The 27963-nt window shown below is 47.3% G+C and overlaps 1 protein-coding gene across 11 annotated transcripts in view; it reads right to left on the reverse strand.

Annotated features, from left to right (window-relative positions):
* MTMR3 (myotubularin related protein 3) overlaps window positions 1-27963 on the reverse strand; it is a 1591444-nt gene that overhangs the window by 316477 nt on the left and 1247004 nt on the right. For all 11 annotated transcript variants that reach the window (XM_086943220.1, XM_086943217.1, XM_086943214.1 and 8 more), the window contains one exon: window positions 2032-3430. In XM_086943220.1, coding sequence (XP_086799346.1) covers window positions 2032-3430 — 1399 coding nt within the window. The remainder of the gene's footprint in view (window positions 1-2031; window positions 3431-27963) is intronic.

Genomic DNA, 27963 nt, shown 5'->3' on the forward strand with positions numbered 1-27963 from the left:
AATGGTCAACCGAACCCAGAGACAATGTATCTGTCTCTACTGTGAGTTCTCAATGGAGTAGAGTGAATAGTCTGCCACAAGACAATTTGGTGTCAACAGCCTCCGCTGAAGGTTTGGGCTGAATCCTGCCAAGGGTAGAAATAAAAACTGGAATTGCTGTGATCTCACCAAAAACCGCAGGAAATGTTTGGGGTACTGCAGGACGGGCACATAAAAGTACACATCCTGCAAGTTGGACACTATTGAGTCCCTCAAAGACAACATTTTGAACTTGTTTTTCAGCAGGAAAGCATTCAAAAGTCTTTAAGGTCTCGAATTGACCCGAGTCGTGTAGCTTTTCTGGGTTTCAAAACAATAACAGAAGTGTCACCCCCCGTCCTTTTCTGACTCTGGAACGCTCTCTATGGTGCATCAGGCCAGAAGTTACTGGACAAGGATGGACACACAATCCACTGGAGTCTGAAGAAAACCAGATGGGGTATGAGAGGGAGTGCATAAAAAGGGGAGGGCTCAACCTAGTTGAATGATCTGCAGAATTCTCTGCTACAATGGTATAGCGTGCAAGCCAGCACAGAAAAACAAAGAATTGTGCCTTGTACTAGTCGTCTATGATGATGAAAGGGTGAATCAAAACTGCTTGGCTACGGCAGGGGAGGAAAAAGAAGAGGACAACTTTCCTTGTGGTATCCACAATCTCTGCACCAATACATCATCTTGAGCTGTGAGAATCAGTGTTTGCTGTTGTAAGGGTTGTCTTCAGTTAGATACCAAGAATATCCTCTGAATTTTCAGCTTTTCTGATGGAATTGATGGGCCGGAGAGAGGACAATTAACAAGAGGACCTGTAGCATAAATGTATTTAAAATGTTCCAGGACAGAATCCACAACAAAGCCAGGAACTGGCAAACAGCGTATCCATAAGGACACCTGCACCTCATCAAAAGTCCTGTGTCACGCTTGACCACAACACCGGTGCCAAGACACAAACCACAAAGTCCTTTGTTTCCATGTCTGCCCTCAAGACATATTTTGTTGCATCCTGTCCATATGAAAGCATTCCTGAATTTGTCAGGGATGTCTGGCCATATTTCGTGGTGCATAAGTGTAAGCTTCTAGTAGGCAATAGCTGTTGGGCTATCTCAGGGTTCATCTAGAGGTAGAAAAGGCCCTCACCCCGAATACATCAATGCAAGGGACTTGCTGGTATAACTTGCACTATAGAGCTCTTGGTAAAGGTGTGAGGTAAAAAGGCCAGCTCTGCAGGGGTGGGCCTATGGCTACTCAGGACTTACTAGGCGATCTCACATAAAAACGGCACATGTGATTCAAAAGGGAGGCAATCTCAGCAGTAAATACTATAATATTGAAAATATTGCTCACAAATGCTAGTGAGCCTGGTGGATGTGACTCTAGGATTAAAGGTAGGAAAGAAGACCTCAGGTATAGAAAGTGCTACCTTGCAAAAAGCCTCTTTCACAAAAGCAGAAATACAGCACACTCATCTGGAAGAGAGACAGGAAGAGTATTTTCACAGAGAGAGGTGGTACAGCACACAAGGTTATACATGTTATGGGAGGGTAGGTATCAGAGAGGAATGTTTATCTAGTATCACACCAAACAGAGCAACAGAATCCAGCTTGAGACAGGAAATACTTTAAAAAGGAGAAACTGTACTTTAAAGAAATAATTAACATAACATACAGCACACAAGTAACTTAAAAACTGAATAGCTTACAGTATTACAATGGCCATGCAATTAATTACTGGTACTAACTTTCACTCCAGGTTACAGAGAAACAACGAGTGCCGTCAAAACTTAAGGTAGCAACAATTAGCATAACCATATGTGATTGTCTTAATGATGGTGAAACAAAAACGGCATTCAAAGAATGTAATATCCTAGATGGGTTTTACAAATCAAGAATATGAACAGGATTGCTTGAAATATAATTTAAAGAAAATTGTGGCAAGCATTTTTTCATATCTTCGGAATACTGGGTATAGAATCAGATACTACAGCACCAGACTCACCACTTCATCTGCAAAATCTCCATTGTAGCGAAGGGAACGGTTAAGGTACTGACTCTCCAAGCGACTTCGGAGCTCCTGAACTTGTCTCTTTAATGTCTCCACCTCCTGCTGGTGCCCAGTCTCAATCTGTCGAAGGCGTTGCTGGACAATGTCCATGTAGACTGGCATTCCGTCATCGTCCAAGTGACTCCTTGTAGGCTGATCTGGGCTGGTGTTAAGTGACCGCCTCACTATTTGACCCTGATGCACACATTTGTGCTGTAGATTTCGCCAATGGCACTGGGCTGAACCACAGCTGAGGGCTGAGAGCTGTCTGCTGAGAGAAACCTTACCAAGGCCCTCCTCTCCATTTACACAGTATCCATTAGGAACAGTGGGCTTCAGTGGCATTGGAAGCCCCACTGACTTCTGAATTAAATTGTTCTCTGTTCCTACCTCACCATTACAAAGAGGCCCTTTAAATTCAGGCAAAGGCAAGGCACATGATGAAGGCATTGTGGGCAGCATCGCACTGTCCTCTGAAGTCCTGTTCACATTTCCTTCTAAAATATGAGGCCTTATTAAGTTTTCATACTTCTCATTATTAGCTTCCACAGCATGAGAAGATCCAACATGGTCAATCCTAGAATGTGTTAAGCAAGGTCCCTTGTCCCCGCCCTCCAGCTGGACATTATCACCTGTTACAGTCTCTGCTGAGCTTTCAATGGTGAAGATTTTGGCCTCCTGATTTGCAAATGCAGACTGACAGGGAGATGGACCTAGTAGAGGTGTGCCAAAGAAACTTTCACTTCCAATCTTGTCAATGCCTTCTCTAGTTTTTAATACAATATTGGAAAATAATGGACTGTCTAAGCTGGTTACTGCTACTTTAAGTTCCCCCAAGGGTTGTGGAGTGACCTCCCTTTGGTCTGTCTCTCCCTCAAACGTCTGTTGATCTTCAAGTGGTACACTGTTAGTTTCTTGTGAATCATTGTGAGCACCAGAAAATTGATTTTCATCAACAGTCTCTTTCTCAGGCCCTATATCAGGCTCCACCGGCAGGCTTTCCTTGCTGGAAAACTCCAGTTTTACTTCTCTAATCCCTAAAATGGGACTTTTCTGTGTTACCTCAAATTTGCTGTCCTCTTTGGTAGCCTCCTGTAATATGTTTACTATTTGTCCCTCTGTAGCTGCAACAGAGAGCTCCGCAACTATGGATGTCTGATTGCCTGTGCCAACCTCCATGCCAGCCTCCTCATAAGGATCATCTCCAGGGTTGCTAAGGTTGCTGAGTTCCATGGACCGGCGATGCTCCTGCCACTTTTCATTCAGGCTGGGGTCACTACTGCGACGGTTGACAGCTGGCATGCTACTGTCACAGACTGTGCTGAGGTTGTCGAATGACCTTGTCTTGGGGATTCTGAAAGCAAGTAGAAAAAACGTTGATTGAAAAAGGAACAATTATAACCACCACTTAACCAAATGGTACTGCGTTATTATCTGCTTTAAGATTTATTGGTAACAAGATTTTTTAAGTAGTCACTTCAGTGCCACTGCCAACAGCTGCACTCTAAAAAAGTTAAAACTATCTCAGTGTGAGAGCACAGTGACAGTACACTCTTCTACACCAACATATGAGTCAGGACAAAAACACCTCAAGGGAAACGAACTGATAAGAACAGCAGGCCAACACCACAAATAGACCACAAATTATTAAGCCTCCCATAATAATACTTTACCTTAATATGGGAATCTTTTACATCCTAATAGCAGAGTATCATAGTCTAAATTCAACTGATGATATAAAGAGACTAATAAAAAGAACATTGTAACCCTGCAACATCAGTTCTTTTCCTTCCTCGATCTTAAGCCAGCAACTGTCACAATCCAATGGATAATTTTACCCAATGGCAGTAGGAGAGAGAACAAAATAACAGATAGCATTCAATGTAACAGAATCCCTATTGACATGTCCAAAGGGAAATGTAAATTCTTAATGTCCCCTTTCAGTCCAAAGCAGAAAGTAACACCTTACAGAAGGCAGTAGCACAGCATTAATCTCAAATGTGAGGAACCAAAGGCAAAAAACAAAAATATTCAGACTAAAAAGATTATGCATAACTGTCCTTTTATGGTGTCTTCCAAAGCACAGTGGAGAAATTTACTTACCTTTGGTAATATTATTTCTGGAGTATAAACACTCTCCCTACAGATTCCTCACCTTATGAACTATCCTTAATGGCTTCAGAGTAGTCCGGAAAACATAATCAGCAATCTATCTACAGTGCCATCAATCTGAGAAGACAACACCTTTAAAGATGAGGAAGCTTAATCTGAAGCTTGTGGGCAGAATATTTTTATACCTAAAGCTAGTGCATCTCAGTTTCACGTATGCAGCAGTCCTTGAACGCGTACTTAACATCCTGCATCCTGAGGGACCGGTCAATAGTTTGGCCAGATTAGCAAGATTGGCAGCAAGTTCCAATATATCAGTATACTAAAGTGTAAAAAACCTGCTCATTGTTTAATTAGGTTTATACTAAGATAAAAGCACTTGGACAGTGAGGGTGCAATATGTCAGGAAACTAAGTGAGTAGTTCCAAGTATCCTGTATGTGATGAATTAAGTGATGGAGTGATCAAAGAAGGGTAATGGAAAAGAGCAGCATCCTCTGAGAGCCATTAACCCCTTGGACGCTCATGACGAGCTCAGCTCGTCATGATGTAAACCTCCACACACTCATGACGAGCTCAGCTCGTCATGAACAATGGGATTTCCAATTATTCAGCACCGCAGGAGAATACCATGAGCATCGATGGTGTTAAGGAGAGCAACAGTTGGTTGAAAAGGAGACAGAAACAGCATTAAGTATCTGCTGAATTATCAGTGGTGGAAAATGTATTGGTAATGAGAAGAAAGATGTATACCGTACTGCCCCCCACCACCACCCAGGAGTTAGAGGCAGATTAACCTAATTGGCTCATATGTGGCAGTGTGGATCAACATTAAGCATCGGCTACGAGAACATTTAAGGTGACCAATAATGGACGAGGAGGTCTTTCAGAAGGCGATGAGCTAGGAGTGCAAGGAAAGTATCAACAAGGGTGACCAATGAGATTTAGGAGGACTCCAGTGCTACTTTAGGAATGTTTGGATTTCACAGACTTTACGAGTGACTTGTGTGAAGAGGTATCCAGTGGTGTTTGTGGATACACATTCTGAGTGAATGGAGATGTCAGAGGAAATGCTACACTATTAGTGCTAGTGGGGATAACTTTACCATAACTTCACTTTACAACCCACAAACTACTGCAGTGGAGTAAGCAGACAGATTGGTTAGGAAGTCTACATAGTTGGCAGCAACAAGAAGGCAATGCAGTAACAGAAATGGTGTGCACTCACTGAACCATGTGTTGGATTTGTAATGTCACCTGCTTAGTATACAGACATGTTCCCCTGCCCTGAGTGCCCTTAACAAAGGTATACCTGTTATCTTGACTTATTTTGGCCCTAGCATTAGGTTAACCTAGAGTGTGCAGACAGGTCCTGACTATATGAGGTACTGGACCAGTCCTATGACCTGAAGGGGTGCACCAAGAACATCCTGATAGTGGACACAGGACTACTGTCCCTGTCCTGCATATAGCACAAAGTAGTGATGGTGGCTACATACCATGTTTTTTAAACTTAGGATGATCAGGCCTTTTTATCTTTGTTACCAGAATGTGGCCTACAGGTCCCCATTGTGTAAAGTTCTTCTGTTTTGTGTACATCTAGAACCTAGCACTGGCATCCTGTCTGTATGTCGAGTGTGTGTACAGTGTACATGTAGCATTTGTGCAGTGGTAAGGCTCAGAGTTTGACTGAATTTTAGTACTGAAGCCGGTCTCATTCATTTTGGATACCGCTGGTTTGGCACAGTAGACTATGGAGGAGTAGGACAGTTTCACTAGACAGTGGAAGTATATTGGTTGCATTCTTGTGACTTATGAGTGGAGATCCAGTCATCAAAGTTAGGAGGGTGGAGACAACACTACTTTTAGAAATTCTACAAGGACGCTTGGTAGCAAGGGGCTGCTCATCAGATGTTCCATAGAACTGCCATTTGGTTGATGGGAAGGGTGGGACTGCAATTATTGTTATGATGTGGGCAAGAATATATGTCAGGCCTACCCTTTTGCCTATCACTGATGAACAAGTTACTTACTTTGGTAATGCCTTATCTGGAAGAAACTATCTAGCAGCAGATTCCTCACCATAGAATTATTCCAAGGTGTCAGACTGAATTTGAAATATTTTAATTAGCATTACCCCTGGACACTGGTAGGTGGTTTTGTTCAGCTCCATTGGCGTCCTCGGTGCCAGAAGTGATGTGTGCTGTGCTAACCTAGACAACACCCCAGCGCACTGACATCAGTTTCTCTCCAGTCCAAAGGAATGTGGCGCCACGAAGAACACTGACAACTGGTGTGGAAAACTAGGGCCCTGAAAGGGTTACAGCCCTGTCCCTAGAAATGTGTTTGCAGAGTGGGGAGGGTGGATGAGCCGGTAAAGAATGTTCGTATCTACCAGATCAGGCATTACTGAAGGTAAATAACTTGTTCATCTAATAGAGAATTCCAGCAGCAGGTTCTTTACCTTAGAATTGATACCCAATCAATACAATTCCCGGAGGTGGTTCAGTGGGCCAATTTCATAAGAGGAAGTCCTGCAGCAGTGAATGGGCAAAATGCCTATCTCAATGGACCTGACTGTACAGACAGTAGTGCGTAGTGACCATGTGCAAGGAGACCCACAGCAGATGTCCAGCACCGGACCACCACATGCTAACACAGAGGTCGCAGCTTTCACTCTGGTGGAGTGAGCCTGCAAATCCTTGTCATGTCCTTTAGGCTAGTCCCGTCATGTATACCCCTTTTTAGCATACATTGTCCCATCCAAACGACAAAAACGTTTTTTTTTTTTTAACACCTTTATTAAAGTAGTCCAAGGCATACACAGCATCCCGCCTACAACCTCCTCGGGCCGGCGATGCGATAATGATAGATGTAGTCAATAAACAGGTAACAAGCAGTACACAGCCTTATGCCATCATCCCTGGGGTACGGCGGCGCATTGTAACTTTGGGGTAGGCGTTCAATCCGTTAACGACTGCAGGTGCTATGACAGTGTATATATTAATGCCCCCATTCTCACAGAAGTTGGTACGTGTAGGCCGCATGCTGCAAAGTCAGATATGTATGTGTATTTTGTATTATAGGATACCCCCCTCCCTAAAGTGAACTCCCCCCCCGTCCCCCCACAAAAAAAAAAAACTCCCAAGGAACCTCCAACCCCCCCCCGTTATCCAACCCGTTCGCTATTCGCTAACCTACGTGCTACAGGAAATGCCATGCTGAGTCTCGTGCCGGTGTCCACCTCCCATGTCCTGAGTGTAACCTCTTCGGAATGTTCAGAGTGTGTCCCAATCTCACCCTGTGCAACATCCCTTGTGTGCCACCACCAGCCTCTCACCACAGGACAGCCAGGCTTCAATACTCCACCCAGCCGTCTCTATTCCTCCCAGGTCGCTGACGCCCCCCTCCGCTTCTTGAGTTCACATGGGTGCATTGTCTATGTGTTAGTTATTGCACTTCCTCCCCCTCTTCCCGCTGCGTGTCCGCTGTGTCCTCCCTAGTGCATCTAAAGGTGTTATATAGACCCCAAAAGTTTTTCGGCCTGCTAGTGGGGTGGAGGAGCTTACTGTAGTGTTGTGTGCAGCAGTATACCATATCTCTAGCCCACCGTTTCTTGGTCGGGGTCGGCCCTCTCATCCAACACTGCGCCAATGTACGTTTCGCCAGTAGTAGCCCCATATCTGTCAATCGTCTATATGCCACCGGTAAGGGCTTCGAATAGCCCAACAGTGCCAAAGCCGGGTCGATCGGTAGTTTATGATCCAGAATCTCGCTTAGTTCCGAAATGACCCCCACCCAGAACTCATGTATCCTGGGGCAGCTCCACGCCATGTGGGGAAAATCTGCCACCGGCGCGTGGCAGCGCTCGCATTCAGGAGACTGTCGGAGCCCGTAGCGGTGTAAGCGTTCAGGAGTATAATACACCCTCTGTAAGAATTTAAAGTGTATCAACCTGTGTCGCCCATTCAGTGACAGCTTCCTAGTGTTGACACAGCAATATGTCCACATAGAGTCGTCTATCACTGTGTCCAGGTCATTCTGCCAGGCCAAACGGGCCTTGGAAGGTTCCTGCGCTCTATAGGAGACAATGCTCTTGTATAAGTGCGTTGTCATATGCCGCGGAGATACAGTAGCTATAACGTATGAGAGTTCCGGAATGTCCGGTGGCTCTGCCAAATCTGGGCCCAGGACATCCTTTAAGGCGCTCCGGATTCTGTGGAACTGGAACCGCTGTAACAGCGTCGGGCCATCAACTCCCTGGGCAATCTGGTCCCACGTTTTGACTTTACCATCCGCAAACAGCTCACCCGCAGTCTTAAGCCCCAGCCCATGCAGTGCTTGGATCACGTTCCTATCCCTAATGGGGGCCAGCCACTGCAGCCATTCCACGTCATCACGGGGAGTATAGCATCTCTCCCTCTCTGGCCTTCAGTAGTGCATTCCAGGCATGCTTTGTAGCCGTTATTGAGTCTAGTACACTGATGTAAATAATTAATTTACTCTCTTAATTTCTATGCAGATAAGTACTTAATCAATAATAACTCAATCGAAATGAAGGAAAACAGAGTCCGTGGTGTAAGAGTTTCTAAGGGTTTTATTCCTCATAAAGGAATCAGGATATCATGTTCTGACCACCACACAGGATGTCAGAAGGGATAGATGAGCGCGCTGTCGTTTATTGACAATACATAGCTTATATACTTGATTTACATCATAATGTTCAATGTAAGAGGCGTAACAGCTGAGAGAAGACAAGATAACAGTATACACGTGGTGCTAGTACATCATCAAGAGGCGTAAACTAGGCGTGAACTAGGGTGTGTGCTAGAAACGTCACTGATAGGTGACGCAAGTGGGTGGCACCAAGGGGTGGTGCTAACAGAATGTTGCAATGTCAGCAGAAATCGGAAGCTTGGATGCGCGCGCAGCTGCATGACGTGTGATAGACGGGGTGCAGGGGACTTGACATTTACACTGGCGGAAAGAGACAGAAGTCTGGCATGTCAGATCAACTTGTGCTTCTATCATATCTGATATCTGATGTTTAGGAACTAAGCTATCTGGGCAGAAAGGTCTCTAGAGCAGAAGCTATTCTATACTTGCTGTGAGTGCGTGTATAAGCGCCTGAGTGTCTGTATGAGAAGCGTGGGGGCATGGGGCCTTCCATGGAAGCATGGCAACAGAGGCTATGAATTACTTGCATAAAGACAGGTCGGCCCTTTAGCCCTGTAGCTGAGGAAGGATGTTTACTGAAGCTAGCAGGCTGGAATGTATCTTCGGGGAGGAAAACAGATAACTCGAAGATTATAGTCAATCTTGGCAGGCAGCAGGCTGAGCTGAGCACGGAGGGCCGCGCTAGAAGTAAGTCAGAGTTCACGGGTACGGGGGCTGCTTGGGCAGAGGCCCTCGCAGTCAGAAGCCAGAAAAGAGGCTCGGTGGCAGAGATTCAGGGCCTACTTTCAGCCAGGCTGAAAAACGTAGGAGTACACTTCAAAAAGACGTTGGCATAGCATACTTAGGAACGGACCATCAAACCCATTCATGGTGGGTCTGAAAGAGGACAAGTTAACGTTGGACGCAAATGTATTTGCGTCTTCATAGCTGGTACAGGAGGGAAGTTACATGCACTTTTAACTCGTACATGGAGTCGGTGGGGTACTCGCTAGGGAACACAACATGACCATAAAATTTATATTACCTCATTCCCTCCTTGTTCCCTACGGACCCTTCATGATATATCGATCCTCATAAATCGATCAGTTTGTTCTTGTAACATTATATGTTCGTCTTTCTTTCTTTGACTGTTTGAGAGGCAACTGGAATGCTCAATGCAGGATGTGGCACACAGTCCACATATCGCTGGCCCACACTGCAGGCACAAGCAACAACTGAATACTATAACAAGGCCAATGCCTAGGAAGGATAAGATCTTCCATCCCCAAGCTGTTAACGTAGTCCAGAACCAACCGGACCAAGTCCAGGTGCCTGGATTCTGATGTATCTGATTTGCAATTTTATGTAAACGGGTGATAGCTTGATAGACAGATGGTGCGTTTTGTGGAATGAAAACACAGCAACTTGACCCGATGACCTTACAGGCTCCACCTCTATCTGCCAAGATGACGTCAATCACAAGGCGATTTTGAAGGACAACAGTCCGTATAGCAGACTGCTCCACTGTTAAGTTACCTAGAGCGGAGGCAGTTTCGTTCACTACTGCTTCGAGTGTTCTCGTTAATCTGCGTATTAATTTACTGTTTTGGACAGGCCCTAGGAAGAAAAAGAATCCTTTATTGAAATCAGTGTACTGTTCCCATGCCGTTTCTGTGTAGTCGACAAGGGGAATATCTCTTTTGGGTCTATTCGGTGCTAGATTCGTATTTCTATGGTAATCAGGGGGAGCTAGAAAAACAGGTGGCAGGAGGAAGGCAATGTAACAGGTACCATCCCAATCTGGAGGCAAACGTATGTATGCGGTATGACCACAAACAAAGTAGGAATGACTGATAGCTTTAAAGGACGATTTACCATGGTCACTGAACTCGACCACAGTAGTGCATTTACTATGACCTACGTGTACTGAACCTTTCTTGCTAACACATAATTCACCTGTGACTGGTAGTACTAACATATGGGGCAGAACTGGAGCAGTTTCAGATTCAACAGTGAGGATCATAAGGCTAATTGTGTAATTACCTAATCCATATACTTCATTTTCTAGATCAGTTCCTATTCGAGTGGGAAGTCCCTCTTTATCAGGATAACAGACGTTGAGCAGGACTAAGTTCAAGTTTCCCCAAACCCAGCCCCCATCGAAAACAGCAATATCAGGATCTAAAGAATTAATTATTTTAAACCATGCTCCACAGGAGCCATTGTGAGTGAATGGGTACGGAAAGAGAGGCAGAGCTCCCTTGTAATTCTGGTAGGGAGGGAGTCGGCCACATATCCAACAGTCTGTAGCATTATTTGTCTGATGGGAATGGTGTAACATACTAATGAATGTATTGTTGCGCAGCGCAAGTCTGTAAGAGAGTTCATGTGCGGGAAGTTCACTAAAAGTGTGTTCAGCAGAGACATTGTAAGCAGATTGTTCACGCCTGAAAATAGGCCAGTACATAGGAAGCAGAATGCTGGCAATAATAATTAGAATACTCAGAATAAACATGATTATTAGTGTCACTATGCAGTGACTACGAAGTGATTTGCAATATGTTCTTCTCTTTTCCTCTCTCTCTCTAACTCGATCTAGGGGATACATGTCAGAAACTATTTAACCGATTCACCTAGGGGAGGACTTAAACAATTAAACTGTCTGACTTGCTAGATCGAAGCTTCATACGGTAAAGTTCTTGAGGAGTCTTTTCTCTTTTAGGCACAGTAACGTCTTGTGCTTCAACACAGTCTTTGGTGGGGGTGGACGAGTCAGAGTCCTGTTTCAGTCCGTTTTTTAGTTCATTGCATAGTTTGATGTGACTCGTGTGGACCCACCCCTTTCTCCCCTCGATTTTCACGGCGGTCCTGGTGGTAAGCAGAACGGTCTTTGGAGACTTCCAGCGGGGCTCCAGCGGACTTTTCCGGTCGAAATTCCGGACGAGTACCAGGTCCCCTGGACGGACCTCATGCGCCTTTACATCGGTGTTGTCAGGGAAGGCTGCGGCAACCTGTGAACGACATGATTGGAGTGCAGACATCAAGGAGGCAAGGTAATCTGTCAACATGTTACAATCAATATCAGTGATCTTTTTCGGAACGGGCGTCCCCCACATATTCGGCGGTCTGCCAAAGACCACTTCGTACGGGGATAGCCCTGATCTCGAGTGGGCGACCATTCTCATGTAGAATAGTGCCACGGGCAGGGCGACTATCCAGTCGACCCCTTTTTCCTGACAGATCTTGGCAAGACGGATTTTTAGTGTCTGATTATGCCTTTCTACAAGGCCAGCTGCTTCGGGATGTCGGACACAGTGGAACCTCCACTGATATCCTAGCAAGAGGGAAACTTGTCTCATCAGCTCGGACGAGAACGGCTGTCCGTTATCTGAATACACGACACGGGGCAAACCGTACCGTGGGAAGAATTCACGAACCAACTGTCTGGCAGTGGTCGGAGCAGTGTAGTCTGGGACTGGGTATGCTTCGGTCCAGCGGGACAGAGCACAAACAATTACAAGGACATACTTAAATCCTCTACAGCTATTCATCTGGATATAATCCATCTGGAGGACTTCAAAAGGGTGATCGGGAGGATGAAATCCACCTTGCTCAACAGGGACACTTTTACCTGGATTGAACTGACAACAGATCATGCAAGTACGCACTTTCTGTTTTGCTGCTGCTCGTAAGTGTTTGTTGTACCAGAGATTCTGTAAACTGTCTAACATGGCTTTCTCTCCAAGATGGGCAGGACTATGTGCTGTATTTATCATGACTTGAACCATTGAGTCGGGGAGAAACCATATAGATTTTCCCTTCGTCACCCAACCTTGATCTGTCTGAATCCCTCCTAGTTCAGTCCATTTCTTTATCTCCTCTGGAGTAGCATGTGTCTGGATATCAATTACATCTAGGGCGGGATCTCTAACTGCCATACACTGGGTCTGGACTATTGTCTTTGTCACATCAGTAGTCTGGGTGTGAGTCAGTGCTGTATGTTTTGCTGTCTGGTCTGCCAGGTCGTTACCCTGGGAAACAGAATCTGTGACTTTAGTATGTGCCTTACACTTCATGACTGATATGCCCGAGGGCAAATGTATTGCTTCTAACAGTGCTTGAATGAGGGGGCCATGTTGGATCTTGGCCCCATGGGAAGTCAGAAAACCTCGTTCTTGCCAGAGGACTCCGAAGTCGTGTACAACTCCGAAGGCATAGCGGGAATCTGTGTATATGTTAACATTTCTGTTCTTGGCTAGAATACAGGCTCGAGTCAGAGCGATGAGCTCTGCCGCTTGAGCAGACAGTGTGTCAATACGATGTGTTTCTTTAATTTCAGTTTCAGTGGTCACGGCGTACGCGGCCACTAATTCTCCTGTACTTGTTCTCATGCATGAACCATCCACATAAAGTGTCAGGTCTGGATTTGTCAATGGGACATCTGTTAAGTCTCGTCTAGGCTTAGTTACTGCATTAATTATTTCTATACAATCATGCGGAGCTGGATCTGTCATAACTGTAGGTAACAGTGTTGCTGGGTTCAGGATGCTGCAACGTCTGATTTCTATGTGTGGCTGGAATAGTGTTAATTCATAACCTGTCAGTCGTGCTATAGTTAAGTGTTGAGTCTGGGTTCTGTTTAACAAAACCTCTACAGAATGTGGTACTTGAACTGTTAACTGATGACCTAAAACAATTGAATCACTTTGTCTTATTGCTAACGCTGTTGCTGCTACTGACTTTAAGCACGCAGGGAGTGCTTGAGCTACTGAATCCAATGTACTAGAAAAATAAGCACAAGGCTTATGTGAACCTGCTTGGTCTTGAGTGAGGACAGACAACGCTGTGCCATCACGTTCTGTAACAAAAAGTGTAAACGGTTTGCTGTAACATGGTGTCGCTAAAACTGGTGCTTGGCATAAAACTTTCTTTAATTCTTCAAAAGCTTGTGTGTGTTCCTGAGTCCAAGGGAGGACAGTCGAAGTCGCTGCCTCCTGTGTCGTTAACTGGATGAGTGGTTTAGCTAGAAATGCATACTGGGGAATCCATTGTCTGCAGTACGAGGTGAGGCCTATGAAGGCCCGCACTTCCTTTTGTGTCTTGGGTTGCGGCATGTTCACAATTAACTGAATGCGATCGGGAGTGAGCTGTCTCCCCACTTTGGACAGCAAGTGACCCAAGTACACAACTTGCTGAACACAGAATTGTAGCTTCGAAGGAGACACCTTGTGTCCCTTGTCGGCCAGGAAATGTAAAACTGTCAGTGATGCTTTTTCACATTCGGGCTCACTTCGTGCGGTGATCAGCAGATCATCGACGTATTGTAGTAAAGCGGTGTTAACTGGCATTTGAATACAATCTAGTTGTCTTTTCAGTGCTTGACTATAGATGCTGGGGCTTTCTGTGAATCCTTGAGGTGCGCGCGAAAATTTGAAACTGCGTCCATTTAAACAGAATCCGAAGAGATATTGGCTCTCTGGATCAATAGGCACGCTGAAGAAGGCGTTCTTGAGATCAATTACAGTAAAGAACGTTGCTTCTGAATCAATAGCAGTCAAGAGAGATGATATATCGGGGACCACAGGATACTGTGGGATAATGCATTTATTCAATTCTCGAAGATCAATCACCAGCCGATATACTGGCGGTGCATTGGGATCAGTACGTTTAAGAATCGGAATGATGGGTGAGTTACAGATATTGGAGTCGGTCTCGACGACCACTCCTTGGGCAATGAGCTCTTCAATGATTTTCAGTAAAGCCGCTACAGCATCGGGTGGTAACTTGTATTGTCTGATTCTGGGTAATACAACACCTGCCTTGAGGGTAACGCGGTATGGTGTAATGTGCATACATCCTACATCAGTTGGGCCTTTTGCCCACAAGTAATCAGGTACATTTTTCAATCTGACGTCAAACTCACGAAGGACGTAATGACCCTTGAAATCCCGCAGAAAGAGTCTAACCCCCTCCGGGGAGCAGCATATTATAGCTCCTAGAGCCTTCAGTGTTTTAATTCCTAACAGATTTTCCGGACATGATTTTGTTAGTAACAGGTCTGTAACGCGTGATAATGGACCCACAGCCAGGGGAACTGGTTCTGATACTTCATTTACAATAGGTTGTCCTGAAAAACCAAGGGAAACATTTTGTGAGCCTGAGAGGGGTGCCCCTGGAACTTCGTCATGACTTATTGTAGTGCGACTTGCCCCTGTGTCAATTAAAAACTTTCTATCTTTCCCCAATACTTGACTGTGTACATAAGGACCTTCTTGATCTACAGGAATCTCGATAAGAGGCAAGCCACCTTCCCTCTCTAGGCTGTTTCATGTATATCGGGAATATTCGGGGTAAGCAGACTGGGCATACTGGTACATCTGTTGTGAGACTTGCTGAGTTGCAGCAATGGGCTGTGGCTGTGGTACTGCTACGGTCTGTGCTGTCTGTGCAGATGCATGCATGGGCTGTGTATTCTGTGTAGACTGATGCTGGTTATGGTCTTGTCTAGGCGGATGCGGTCTCTCTTTAGTTTTACCTGTCGCTATGTTATGTTTCAGAACTGCACATTCGTGTACGTAGTGACCTGGCTGCTTGCAATAATTGCATGTCCCTTTAACAGGAGCTGCAGCGTGACTTGTCTGGGTCGTACCTTTCCTGTGACTGTCGGATGGGACCGTCTGGGCTACTAACATTTTCATTTTCGTGTCTTTCATGCGCTTCTGTTCCTGATCTTGTTCTTCCCTAATTCTATTCTGGTGATATTGTAACATTTGTAACATCTGGGATGGCGTATTTGCTTGCCATGTACTCTCGACTTTATACACTCTATTTTTAACTAACGGTAGGGAATTCTCGACTAACTTTGATACAAAAAGATGTGGGTACGACTCGCTACTTGGCTGGAGGCCACTATTGATAATAAAACATTTCTCGAATCTTGAATAAAAGTCGCTAGTATCTTCATCATGTTTCTGTTTACAGGACGAGATTGCATCCCAATCCTCCTTTCTAGTTGTCAATAATCTGGGCAGGACCTGTACTATCAAACCTGGTAATGCTTTAGTTTTGTCCCCAAGGCCTAACCCTGGAACCCGTTTTTTCTCTTCGTCTTCTATTTCTGCCCAGGCAATCTTTGTGTCTCCCACCTCCCATTCCTTTTCCTTTAATTTCTCGAATATACCCGTAGGCAATAATACTTTCAACATTTTCATGATATCATCATATGTGTAGTCCCCCATTAATAACATGTCTTTAAGCTCTCTATGGAAACCTGCAGGGTCTTTATCATGGCATGGTACTAATTTCTTCATTTCTAACAGTTCTAATTTAGTCAGAGGCGTGTGCACATACACGCGTTTCAAAACCTTGTCCTCACCCATAACAGGGTGTACTTCTCGTAAGGGGTTCTGACTTTCAATACCACCCCCGCACTGCATATGGTACATTTTCCTTTCTGGAGGTGGGGCGGGGACATATTCAGGACTTACAAAGGTATCATATCTGCGTCGTTGTTCTAGAATTATTTGAACTAATTTAGTGCTTAGGCCTCTCCATCTATCCATCAGTAGTGCTTCTAGTGTCTCATGTAAGGGACCTGGATCGGAATAATGTTTTCTGTACTTAATGAGAAGGTGCTGAATCATATATACCCCTGCTAATTTCTGTTCGTCGGGGGAGAGGTTCAGAAATGTCTGTGCTACGGTGTCATCATTATATATGTCTGCATTTTCGGCCCATGATACCGCTGATCGGGCTAATTCTTGTTCATCCATAGAATTGAGTACATGGTACCCCACTCGATCTCGAAGCCGTTTATCAGTTTCCTGGAACTGATGCTCAGCAGAATTCGGATTCGTTAAGGCAGAGAAGAAAACTCTCTTGCTTTCTGGACGGATACCCTTCCTAAGATAAGTTCCCTTACCTACATATGCTATAGTGCTTGTAGTCGGTTCTAGTTCTTCAGATTCTTCTTCCTCCTCGGAGGGAACCTTTTCTTTCTCTTTCTCGTGTACTGCTATCACTGCTTTCTTAATCTTTTTATACATGGCCTCTATGCAATTTTGTCTGTCATGTTTTCCATCAGCTATATTTTGACCCCACTTGTTCAATGCATCTAATTCACTCTGATCTGTTCCGGGCCTGTCTCGTTCTCTTATTAGACAATTTATGAAAAATCGTAGTATCAGTGCTTGCATGTTAACTTTCTGTTTCTCCAGGGCATCCTTAATACTGTCGGGGTCCTTTCCCGTTTGAACGAACTCATATATTCTATCTAGGCGCTCCTTCATTCCTGCATAACATAACAAACTATCAGTAGCAGATCTTAACCGTAAAGACGCTAATATCATTAAGTCGTCCTGTCCAGGTTCTGGATCATATCTACAAACTGACATATTTTCTTTTAGTGCATCAAGACGGGATGAATTAGAAGAACGGGGGGATCTGTGCGTAAGAGGACTCTGCATACCTCTGAGATTTAATCTGTGAGTCGGTGGCGGGGTCTGGAGACCCGCGGTCGCACCTCCTGAAGCGGAAACTTGGGCATTATCTCTGTGTGTAGTCAGTATCTGAATTTGTCTTTTAGTAGGATCTGATTGAAGTGGTTTCGGCAGATCAGTTTTAGGTGAGGGAAGTGGCGGAGCTGGCGGAACGGAACTAGTCTTTTTCGGTGTCGGCTGAGAGTGATCTTGGGGGGCAGTACCACCCCCGGCCCTGTCAGTAGGCAGGGCACGAACAGGCAGATTGGTGTAAGCTGGCGCTACATCTTCGAGATATGAATTTAGGAATATGTCTTTAGTAGTCTTATGCATTACTTTAGTTGGAACTAATGGTGACGGCAAATTTTTCGGTATTTCTGAAATGGCGTCAGGGGTACCATCGGCCAAAAGATACATGTTGTTCACTTTGCCATTTTGGATACGATCTATTTGTTCTACTTTTACTCGAATTCCCTCAGTAACTAATTCGTTTTCTTGGGCCTTTTCTGATTCTTTAAGCCTGTCTTCTCTACGGAGTGCTCTATCAGCACGCTTACGTGATTCCTTACGCCAAAATTCTATGGCGTCTTTCTGAGATTGTCTAGCTTTCTTTTTCCGTAATATTTCTTCTACCTTTATGATGCACTCGGCATCCCATGTTCCGTTAACTGGCCATCGGTATCTTTCCTCTAGGTGCTTGGTATAATCTGTCCATAACTCTAGATACAAGATGGCGTCTATGCCATGCTTATTATACATGAAATTACCTGGAGTGTCCCTAGGGGGGATTGGAATCTCTTCCTCTAACATCCCTTTCCTAGTTCCTATCTGCTTTAATTTGTTAAAAAACGGCATTGTGCCTACTTGATACTGAAATGCTTGATCCTTAATACTTAATTTCGCCTGTAACTATTTAAACAAAAAAAACACAATAATGCACAAAAACAATCACATTCATACCACGACATTAATCACATGAAACATTTAAAGACATAGCTAACTTCCCCCTACTCTGAATGTACCGCTCAACGATACAGATACACTGCTGTAACAGTGCAGAAATTCGGAATACTTTATATACTGCTAAACAGTACAGATACACTGCCTAAAAACAGTGCAGACCGGACTTGCGTACCCAAACCCGTCTAGATACGACCCAGCAATGGTACTCACCGGGAAGCACGGAAAACAGAAGGCCTCGGAAAACTCGACTGGACTCGACTCGGAACTTCGGAAAACTTCGGAAAACTTCGGAAAACTTCGGAAAACTTCGGAAAACTTCGGAAAACTGGTGGGCCTCTTCACACCTCGGACCTTGCTTCCTTCGGCTGGGCTCTGGTCGGGATCCTCCGCACTCCTCACCGCCTCGTCTGGGCACTGATCGCAGTCTTCGTCACCTCCGTGTGTCAGAGGGGGATGCAGGAAATCCTGCCAGTACACGTGTGGTCCGTCTAACTGATGGCAGGGGACACGGATTGCAACGCACCTTCCGGCGCGTGAGGTGGGGGAGGGGTCCCTATTCGGGCGCCAAAATGATGTAAATAATTAATTTACTCTCTTAATTTCTATGCAGATAAGTACTTAATCAATAATAACTCAATCGAAATGAAGGAAAACAGAGTCCGTGGTGTAAGAGTTTCTAAGGGTTTTATTCCTCATAAAGGAATCAGGATATCATGTTCTGACCACCACACAGGATGTCAGAAGGGATAGATGAGCGCGCTGTCGTTTATTGACAATACATAGCTTATATACTTGATTTACATCATAATGTTCAATGTAAGAGGCGTAACAGCTGAGAGAAGACAAGATAACAGTATACACGTGGTGCTAGTACATCATCAAGAGGCGTAAACTAGGCGTGAACTAGGGTGTGTGCTAGAAACGTCACTGATAGGTGACGCAAGTGGGTGGCACCAAGGGGTGGTGCTAACAGAATGTTGCAATGTCAGCAGAAATCGGAAGCTTGGATGCGCGCGCAGCTGCATGACGTGTGATAGACGGGGTGCAGGGGACTTGACATTTACACTGGCGGAAAGAGACAGAAGTCTGGCATGTCAGATCAACTTGTGCTTCTATCATATCTGATATCTGATGTTTAGGAACTAAGCTATCTGGGCAGAAAGGTCTCTAGAGCAGAAGCTATTCTATACTTGCTGTGAGTGCGTGTATAAGCGCCTGAGTGTCTGTATGAGAAGCGTGGGGGCATGGGGCCTTCCATGGAAGCATGGCAACAGAGGCTATGAATTACTTGCATAAAGACAGGTCGGCCCTTTAGCCCTGTAGCTGAGGAAGGATGTTTACTGAAGCTAGCAGGCTGGAATGTATCTTCGGGGAGGAAAACAGATAACTCGAAGATTATAGTCAATCTTGGCAGGCAGCAGGCTGAGCTGAGCACGGAGGGCCGCGCTAGAAGTAAGTCAGAGTTCACGGGTACGGGGGCTGCTTGGGCAGAGGCCCTCGCAGTCAGAAGCCAGAAAAGAGGCTCGGTGGCAGAGATTCAGGGCCTACTTTCAGCCAGGCTGAAAAACGTAGGAGTACACTTCAAAAAGACGTTGGCATAGCATACTTAGGAACGGACCATCAAACCCATTCATGGTGGGTCTGAAAGAGGACAAGTTAACGTTGGACGCAAATGTATTTGCGTCTTCATAGCTGGTACAGGAGGGAAGTTACATGCACTTTTAACTCGTACATGGAGTCGGTGGGGTACTCGCTAGGGAACACAACATGACCATAAAATTTATATTACCTCAACACCGACCCTACGATCCACAGGAGTGCAAACTGTGGTTGGGAGTGGCAGAGGGTCCGCAAATATCTGCTCCATCCGCACGTGGGATGTTCCTATCTCCATGAATCCACGTGTGCGGCTTGGGCCACCCTATAGTATCTCTCCAGGTCAGGCGCACCAAGCCCACCCAGCTCACACGGGAGCGTGAGAGTGCTCCACTTAACCCGCGGCTGCCCACCTCCCCAGGCCAGGCGAGTCATGAGTTTTGTTAGGTTTAGAAAGAAGGCTCTCGAGAGTATTATGGGCAGAGTGGTAAACAGAAATAAAAATCTCGGTAGAATCACCATCTTCATGATGGCTACGTGGCCCATCAGGGAGAGTGGGAGCTTACACCACCGTTCCACGTCGTCCTCACATTTACTGAAAGCCACCCCATAGTTTTCACTAAATAGCACCTCCAGGTCTGTGTGAATCATTATGCCAAGGTATCGTACCGGGTCTGTAGACTAGTGTAAAGGATATTCCATTTCAAAGCGATCTGTCACCGGGGTCAGTGGGAACACCACCGATTTCTCCCAATTAACCTTTAGGCCAGAGAGGGCGCCAAAACGCACTACCTCTCGGAGAACGAGGGAAAAATTCGATTCCGGATTTCGCACATAGAGTAACGTATCGTCCGCGTACGTCGAGACGAATATTTTGTATGACGGAAAACTAACCCCCCGGTGCCAGTGGTATTCTTGCAGTGCACACGCGAGTGGTTCAGCAACGAGGGCGTACAGTAACGGGGTATTATGGGCAGAGTGGTAAACAGAAATAAAAATCTCGGTAGAATCACCATCTTCATGATGGCTACGTGGCCCATCAGGGAGAGTGGGAGCTTACACCACCGTTCCACGTCGTCCTCACATTTACTGAAAGCCACCCCATAGTTTTCACTAAATAGCACCTCCAGGTCTGTGTGAATCATTATGCCAAGGTATCGTACCGGGTCTGTAGACTAGTGTAAAGGATATTCCATTTCAAAGCGATCTGTCACCGGGGTCATCCATCAGCAGAGGCACGAGACAGGGGGCAGCCCTGTCTCGTGCCTCTGCTGATGGAAAAAGAGTCCAAAACACGATCCCCCATTCGCACCCTAGCCACCGGTCTCAATACAGCGCGCCAATCATTTGTAAAAACTGCTCACCAAGCCCCATGCGACGCAAGACCCTCAGCATGAATGGCCATTCGACAGAATCGAACGCCTTCTCCATATCCAAGAAGATCGCGACAGCCTTCGCATCCTGTCGCACATGTTGCATTGTGCCCAACACTGTGCGTATATTATAGGTCAAGTTCCTTCCAGGCACAAAGCCGGACTGTTCTGGGGCAACGATCTCTGGCGCGATGAGGGACATCCGGGTGGCCAGGACCTTGGCATAAAGTTTAGCGTCGACGTTCAATAGGGATAGTGGTCTGTATGAGCTGCAAACATTAGGGTGTTTGCCCGGCTTCAAGATGGTAACCAATAGGGCCTCTCTCATCGTACAGGGCATGCTGCCCTCCTCGCATATCTCGTCGAACAAGGACAACAGGTGAGGAATAAGTTTGTCCTTGAAAGCTTTGTAGAACCCCACTGTCAGGCCGTTTATCCGGGGAGCGCTGTGTACACGCATGGTAGCTAAGGCCTCAGAGAGCTCGTCTGCTTGTATGGGTGACATGAGAAACTCCCTGTCCGACTGTGCTAAAACCGGTAGCTGTATATGCTCCAGGTAGTCGTCCATGTCATCCTCCAGATCTTTTATTTTAGTAGTGTACAAGTCGGAGTAGTAGTCACGGAATGCGGTAAGAATTTCCTCGTCTGTCGCGACCGTGCTCCCTCCCGGGGTGTTGAGTTCTGTCAATCTGGGGGCTCTCCTGTTGTTACTCAATATTCTGGCTAATAGCGAGCTAGAGCGCTCACTCTCACCGTAAGTTCTCGCCGAGGCATATTTCCCCATGTAACAAACCTCCCCATCTGCCTCCTCATTGAAGTCCGAGACGAGGGATCGTAGCCTGTCAGCTATAGTCGGGTCAGTGTCAGTCAAGAGTTGAGTCTCCAGGTCAGCTAATTGGGATCCCAGGGAGCGTAGCCGCTGTCGTATGGCCTTTAGTACACTGGAATGTTTGGTCATAGCTATCCCGCGAATAAAAGCCTTGAACGCCTCCCAAACCGTGTGGAAAGTGTCCACAGAGCCCAAATTCTTCTCAAAGAAGAAGAGGTTGATTTCCTCCGCCATTTCCCCTCTAAAGGTGTCATCCAACAGAGCATATGGAGGGAATCGCCAGGTGAATGGGGGGATCCTGCGATTCGGCGTCTCTAGAATAGTAGTATCGGTGAGTGGTCAGATAGCGTTCGCGCGAGTACAGTGCATGCTACAATTCGGCTAGTGATGGAGTGAGAGGCCAACCAGTAGTCAATCCTGGTATGTATGTCATGAAAGGAAGAGTAGTGAGTGTACCCACCCCTGCCCGCATTCCTGCTTCTCCACACATCAACCAGATCCAGTGTCAGCAGCTCAGCCTGGAGAGTCACCGCAGCTGAGACAGGCTTCTGCCCGGGGCCAGAAGACCTGTCCAACCCTGGGTCTAGCACTAGGTTAAAATCACCCCCTCAGAGCATGTGTGCCGAGGCATATGTTCTACAACAGAGGGCTAACTGGGCGTAGAAATCAGGGGAGTCATAATTCGGGCCATATACATTAACCACAATTAAGTCATGTCCTTTCCCCTCGCACCTCGAAATTAAATAACGGCCCTCAGGGTCGGCTTTAATCGGCCGCAGAACTAGCTTGGAGCGTGGGTTCGCCCATGTCAAAACTCCCCTAGAGTGTGTAGTGAAACCCGCCACTGTAGAGTTTCCCAATAGGCCCCTGTGCTGTAGCATCTTGCTCGTGAGTGGTAAATGGGTTTCTTGAATGAGAGCCAGGTCTACATGGTGTCTCTGTAGGTAATGGAGCACTTTCCTCAACTTCCTGTGATCGTTTAGACCCCTGTCATTCCAGGTTAACACTCGCAAGGTATCAGCAGGATTTTCCAAGTTCGTCACAGGGGCACTAGGCATTGGAGTTGACACAAGGCAATACAATAGTACACGGCCACAATACCACAAACAGTTCCCGAGTCATCTGAATAGGTCAGCGAACATTCTGCGAACAGTCCCCTTCCCCCCCCCTGCCCATCCTCCCCAAAAACATTAACTCCCATAGTACCACACTCCATCCCCCCGCCCACAGCAGACCCACCCCAACCCGGTCCGACAGTGTTCTACCCACCCCACTCCCCAGTAAACCCACCCCAACTGAGGTCAACCAACATAACAGTGTGCTTAACGCGCGGGGGCCTAGGTAGCCAAGTGTCAGTCTCTACCTATGTCTCAGAACGCTTGTAGGCCTCTCCACCCGCTCCCGCCATGCACAGTAACCACAATTAGTGCAACGTTCTTAATTGTGACATTTATCAAGTTCGCACCACACCTGTGTGAGGCGCATTCAAGACCATGTCCGGTAAGTGTTCTCAGTTCCAGTTCATTCATCACCAGATGTCAACAAAGATGACTCATATGGTATATCCCAACGTGTGCAGGGACCAAGGGTGTGTGAACGTGTAATCAGAGTAGCCCCCCCACCCCCCACGCACCACCCCCCCCAGGACCACTTATCTATATAGCTTGCAGTCTTCACAAAGTGCATCAGGTGACCCATCTCTTCTTCAGGTGGGGGCTGCTAAAGTACGATCCAGGACATTGCTGCTTAGACACAAGGTGAACAGTAGGGCAGTGAAAAGAATCAATCCTGATCGTCCAGCTGACTGTCGCTCTCATCGTCCTCGTGGTTCTTTTCCGAGCTCGCTTTCGCTTCCTTTGACCACCGTTCATCGCTTGTTGCAGCGCCTTAGGATCCGTGAAGATATGGGAATGGCCTCCCTTGTTGACACGCAGCTTGGCCGGATACAGCAAAGCATAGTCCAGGCCCATCTCCCTGAGACGCTTTTTGTGCGGGATGAACTGTTTCCGCTCCTCTTGTACCTTAGCTGTAAAATCTGGGTACAGCGAGATGGCGGACCCCTCATATTGCAGTTGTTATTTTGTTCGCGCCAGGCGGAGTGCAGTGTCCCTGTCCCTATAATTGAGTAGTTTCGCTATGATAGGGCGCGGAGGCGCTCCAGGCTGCGGCCGAGGCGCCAGCGACCTATGGGCTCTCTCCACTGTAAACAACATAGCTGAGAGCACTCCGTCCCCCAGAAGTTTCACGAGGAGCTGCTCCACGAAGCGGTCCATAGGGCCCATAGATGTGCTCTCCGGAAGGCCCGTGATGCGTAGGTTACAGCTCCGTGAGCGTGCTTCCAAATCTTCAGTCTTGTCCTGCAGGGCCTGCATCATCCTCTCCATCTTCTTTTGCGCCGTATCTAGGTCTGTCTGCGCCTCTTCGACTTCTGTCACCCTCCTTTCGGCCATATCATGTCTCTCGGCGTGCTTGTCTAGCCTTTCCGCCATCCGATCCATTCTGTATGACATAGCGTCGATCTTGGACCCTAGGGCGGAGATACTGGTCTGTATGACCTGCTCCATGGAAAGCAGCATGGTCTTTATGTCTGAATCAATGCTCGGAGACTCCTCCGAACGAGTCTTCGGGCCATCCTCTGTAATCGGGCTTTGCTGTAGTAACCGCTTCTGCGAGAAGGGCAGCTTACTTTGAGTCCTGTCCGTTTGCCCATCTCGCCACACTAAACGCTTGTAGACTGCTCAGAGGAGTGGTACCACCGAGGCAGGCCGCGGAACGTATATTCACAAGTCTATGCCACCCGTGAGCGTCTCAACACCCCGAACCACCCTCCGACGTGGGGGCAGAGAGGGAAGATGTCCAGCCCTAGTCAATCGCATCTTCACCCCGGGGACCACGCACTACCTCAGCCCAGGACCACCAGGGTGTGTGTCGTAGCAGCAAAGCCAAGCAGGCCGCAACTCCGCAGGAAAGGCCAGCCGGGAGGAGGGGGGGGGGGGGGGGGGGGGAGGTGGGGGGGCGAGTGTCCCGCTGCAGAAGGGGCCAACCCGGCGCCGACCAGGAGACACACTGCACTCCAGGCGCGATGTCGGTAGCCGCCCTAGGAGCGCCCGCACCACCAGCACACCAGGCGCGGTACAGGAAAATGGCGCGAAGACCCTCCGGGGGGTAGTCCTCCGCACCGTTCGAGTCAGCCAGGGCAGGAGCCTCCAGACCAGCCCCCAACGATGTCCGTCCCGCTGCGTAACCCCGGAGTCATCCAGAGTCGGGCCCTCGTCCGCTTGTTTTTTCGGGAGGGGCCGTTTCCTTGAGGTGGGGGCAGCCTCTGCAGGTCAGCAGCGCACGGGGGGGCCGCCAACCTCCGAAACACCACCGGTAAGCTCCCTGCCCTCGGGCAGGGAGGGAGGGGGGGGGGGGGGGAGGAGTCGCTGGACCGGCACTGCGCGTCGCCCTCTGCCGCAAATCTCGTTACGCCGCACGGGTTCCGTTTGTACTCTGGACCACGGCTTCGCGGCCCTGCTCCTCAGAGACGCGGACACACTTTCGCTCTGCCCGGGCTCCACTCCCCCGTCACCGCCGGGGCATCCGCTCGTTCCTCACACGCTGGGCAGTCTGTGAGATCCGGAATCGGCCTTTAAATGTTGCTGGTTCAGGATTTTGGAGGATATTATGTTCTGTGCACGGCGGAGCTGCGGGATCAGGCAGCCATTTCGCTTGCCGGCTAGCTCCGCCCCCCACAAAAAACGGTTTCGAACAGGTGACCTTTTACCTAGTAGCTTGCTCCTGTCTCTTCAACATCAGGCTCTTAGTATACTATCATAATGTTTCTACCTGACTAACAAGTTACTTACATTCGGTAACAATATATCTGTAAGAGACATATAGGAGTTATAGATTCTTTATCTTAGAATTACCGCCAGGCGTCAGGCTGGATCCGGAGAACTTTTTCATAGAAGTACCCTTGCGCATCGTATGTAGTGCCAGTCGACTCCGCATTCGTCGTCAGCATCGTAATCACCGGGTTGACATCGTAGTATCTACTTAGATGCCGGCCCTACGCGCTGACGTCAGTTCTTTACACAACATGCCACGCCAAAAGCGCAGAGCCATGCAAGCCACTGACCACTGGTGCACACAACTAGGGCCCTGAAAGGGGCTCCCCTACACTAGAAGTCAGTTAGCAGAACGGGGAGGATGGGTGGGGCGATAAGGAATCTATAACTATTATATGTCTCTTACAGATATATAGTTACCGAAGATAATTAACTTGTTAATCTGAAAGAGACTATTAGTTATAGATTCCTTACCCTAGTATAGATACCCCAGTAATACCAATCCCGGAGGTGGGTCTGCAAACCAAGTTCACACCAGAAAGTCCTGGAGAACTGAACGGCGAAAGAAGCCGTCTTTCCTGACTTGGTTATCCAGGCATTAGTGTTTTGTGAACGTTTGCAGGGATGCCCACGAGGCTGCCTGGCAGATATCCCGGAGGGGGACTCCACATCCCAAAGCAGTAGTGGCTGTAGTCGCCCTGGTGGAGTGGGCGCGCAGTCCTACCGAAGGTTCCTTTTTTGCCAAGGAATAATATTTTAATGCAAAGGACGACCCATCGAGAGATGGTCCGTTTTTGTACGGACGACCTTACTTGACACCCACATAGCCAACAAAGATTTGATCATCTACCGGTAGTTGTTTTGTGCGATCTAGATAAAAAGATAATGCACGTTTTGGATCCAGACGGTGAAGTCTCTCGTCCTCCTTGGAAGGGTTCTGGGCAGGAAGAAGGTTGGCAAAGTGATGGTTTGTCCTATGTGGAAAGAGGTAACCACGTTGAGAAGAAAAGACTGTCTAGTTTGAAGGACAACCTTGTCCAGACTAACAGCAAGGAAAGGAGATTTAGAAGAAAGAGCTCTAAGCTCAATCACCCTGCGATCAGATGTGATGGCAACCAGAAAAGCAGTCTTGAGAGTCAAGAATCTGAGAGGACAATTTTGTAATGGCTCGAAAGGAGCACACATAAGGTACGTTAGAACCAGATTCAAGTCCCACTGGGGCATTACAAAGGGATTAGGAGGAAAGAGGTGAGTAATGCCCTTAATAAATCTATTCACAATAGGGGACTTGAAAAGAACAGACTCATCAGGGAGCCTAAGAAAGGCCGAAATGGGTGAAAAATCACCTTTGAGGGTGTGCAGAGGAGAGCCCTGCTGGGCCAAAGAAAGAATAAAGAGGAGAACATCTGATAGAGGGGCAGAAAGGGGATCCACAGCCTTTGCTGTGTACCACGCCACAAACTTGTTCCATCTACAGGCGTATACCGTTTTAGTGGAGGGACACCTGGCTGCCAAGATTACATTACATACTTCCGGAGGAAGGTTGAAGGCTGTCAACTGTCTCCGCTCAATCTCCACACAAGGAGCAGGAGGGTTGACAGGTTCGGGTGGAGGACAATCCCCTGCTACGGCGACAGAAGATACTCCCGAAGAAGTAGTCTGATCGGAGGCTCGATGGCCATGTGCAATAGCTCGGGATATCAGACTCTCAATGCCCAATCCGGAGCCACAAGAATGACTTGGGCCTGGTCGTGCTTGATCTTCTGCAGCACTCTGGGCAGAAGTGTTATAGGCGGAACGGCATATAGAAGACTGCAACTCCACTCGTGACAAAAAGTGTCGCCGAGCGAGTGCTGCCTTGGAAATTCCAATGCGCAGAACTGCTGACATTGAGCTTTCTCTTCGGTGGTGAACAGATCTAACCAAGGCTCTCCCCACTGCTGAAAGAGACCTTGTACCAACTTTGAGTGAAGACGCCATTCGTGATCCATCATGCACCTGTGGCGGAGTTCGCCCCCCTCCCCACTTTCCCCCCCTGGCGCTCAGGGAACCTGC

Source organism: Lissotriton vulgaris, chromosome 11 (genome assembly GCF_964263255.1).
Source record: "Lissotriton vulgaris chromosome 11, aLisVul1.2, whole genome shotgun sequence".
Classification (NCBI taxonomy): domain Eukaryota; kingdom Metazoa; phylum Chordata; class Amphibia; order Caudata; family Salamandridae; genus Lissotriton; species Lissotriton vulgaris.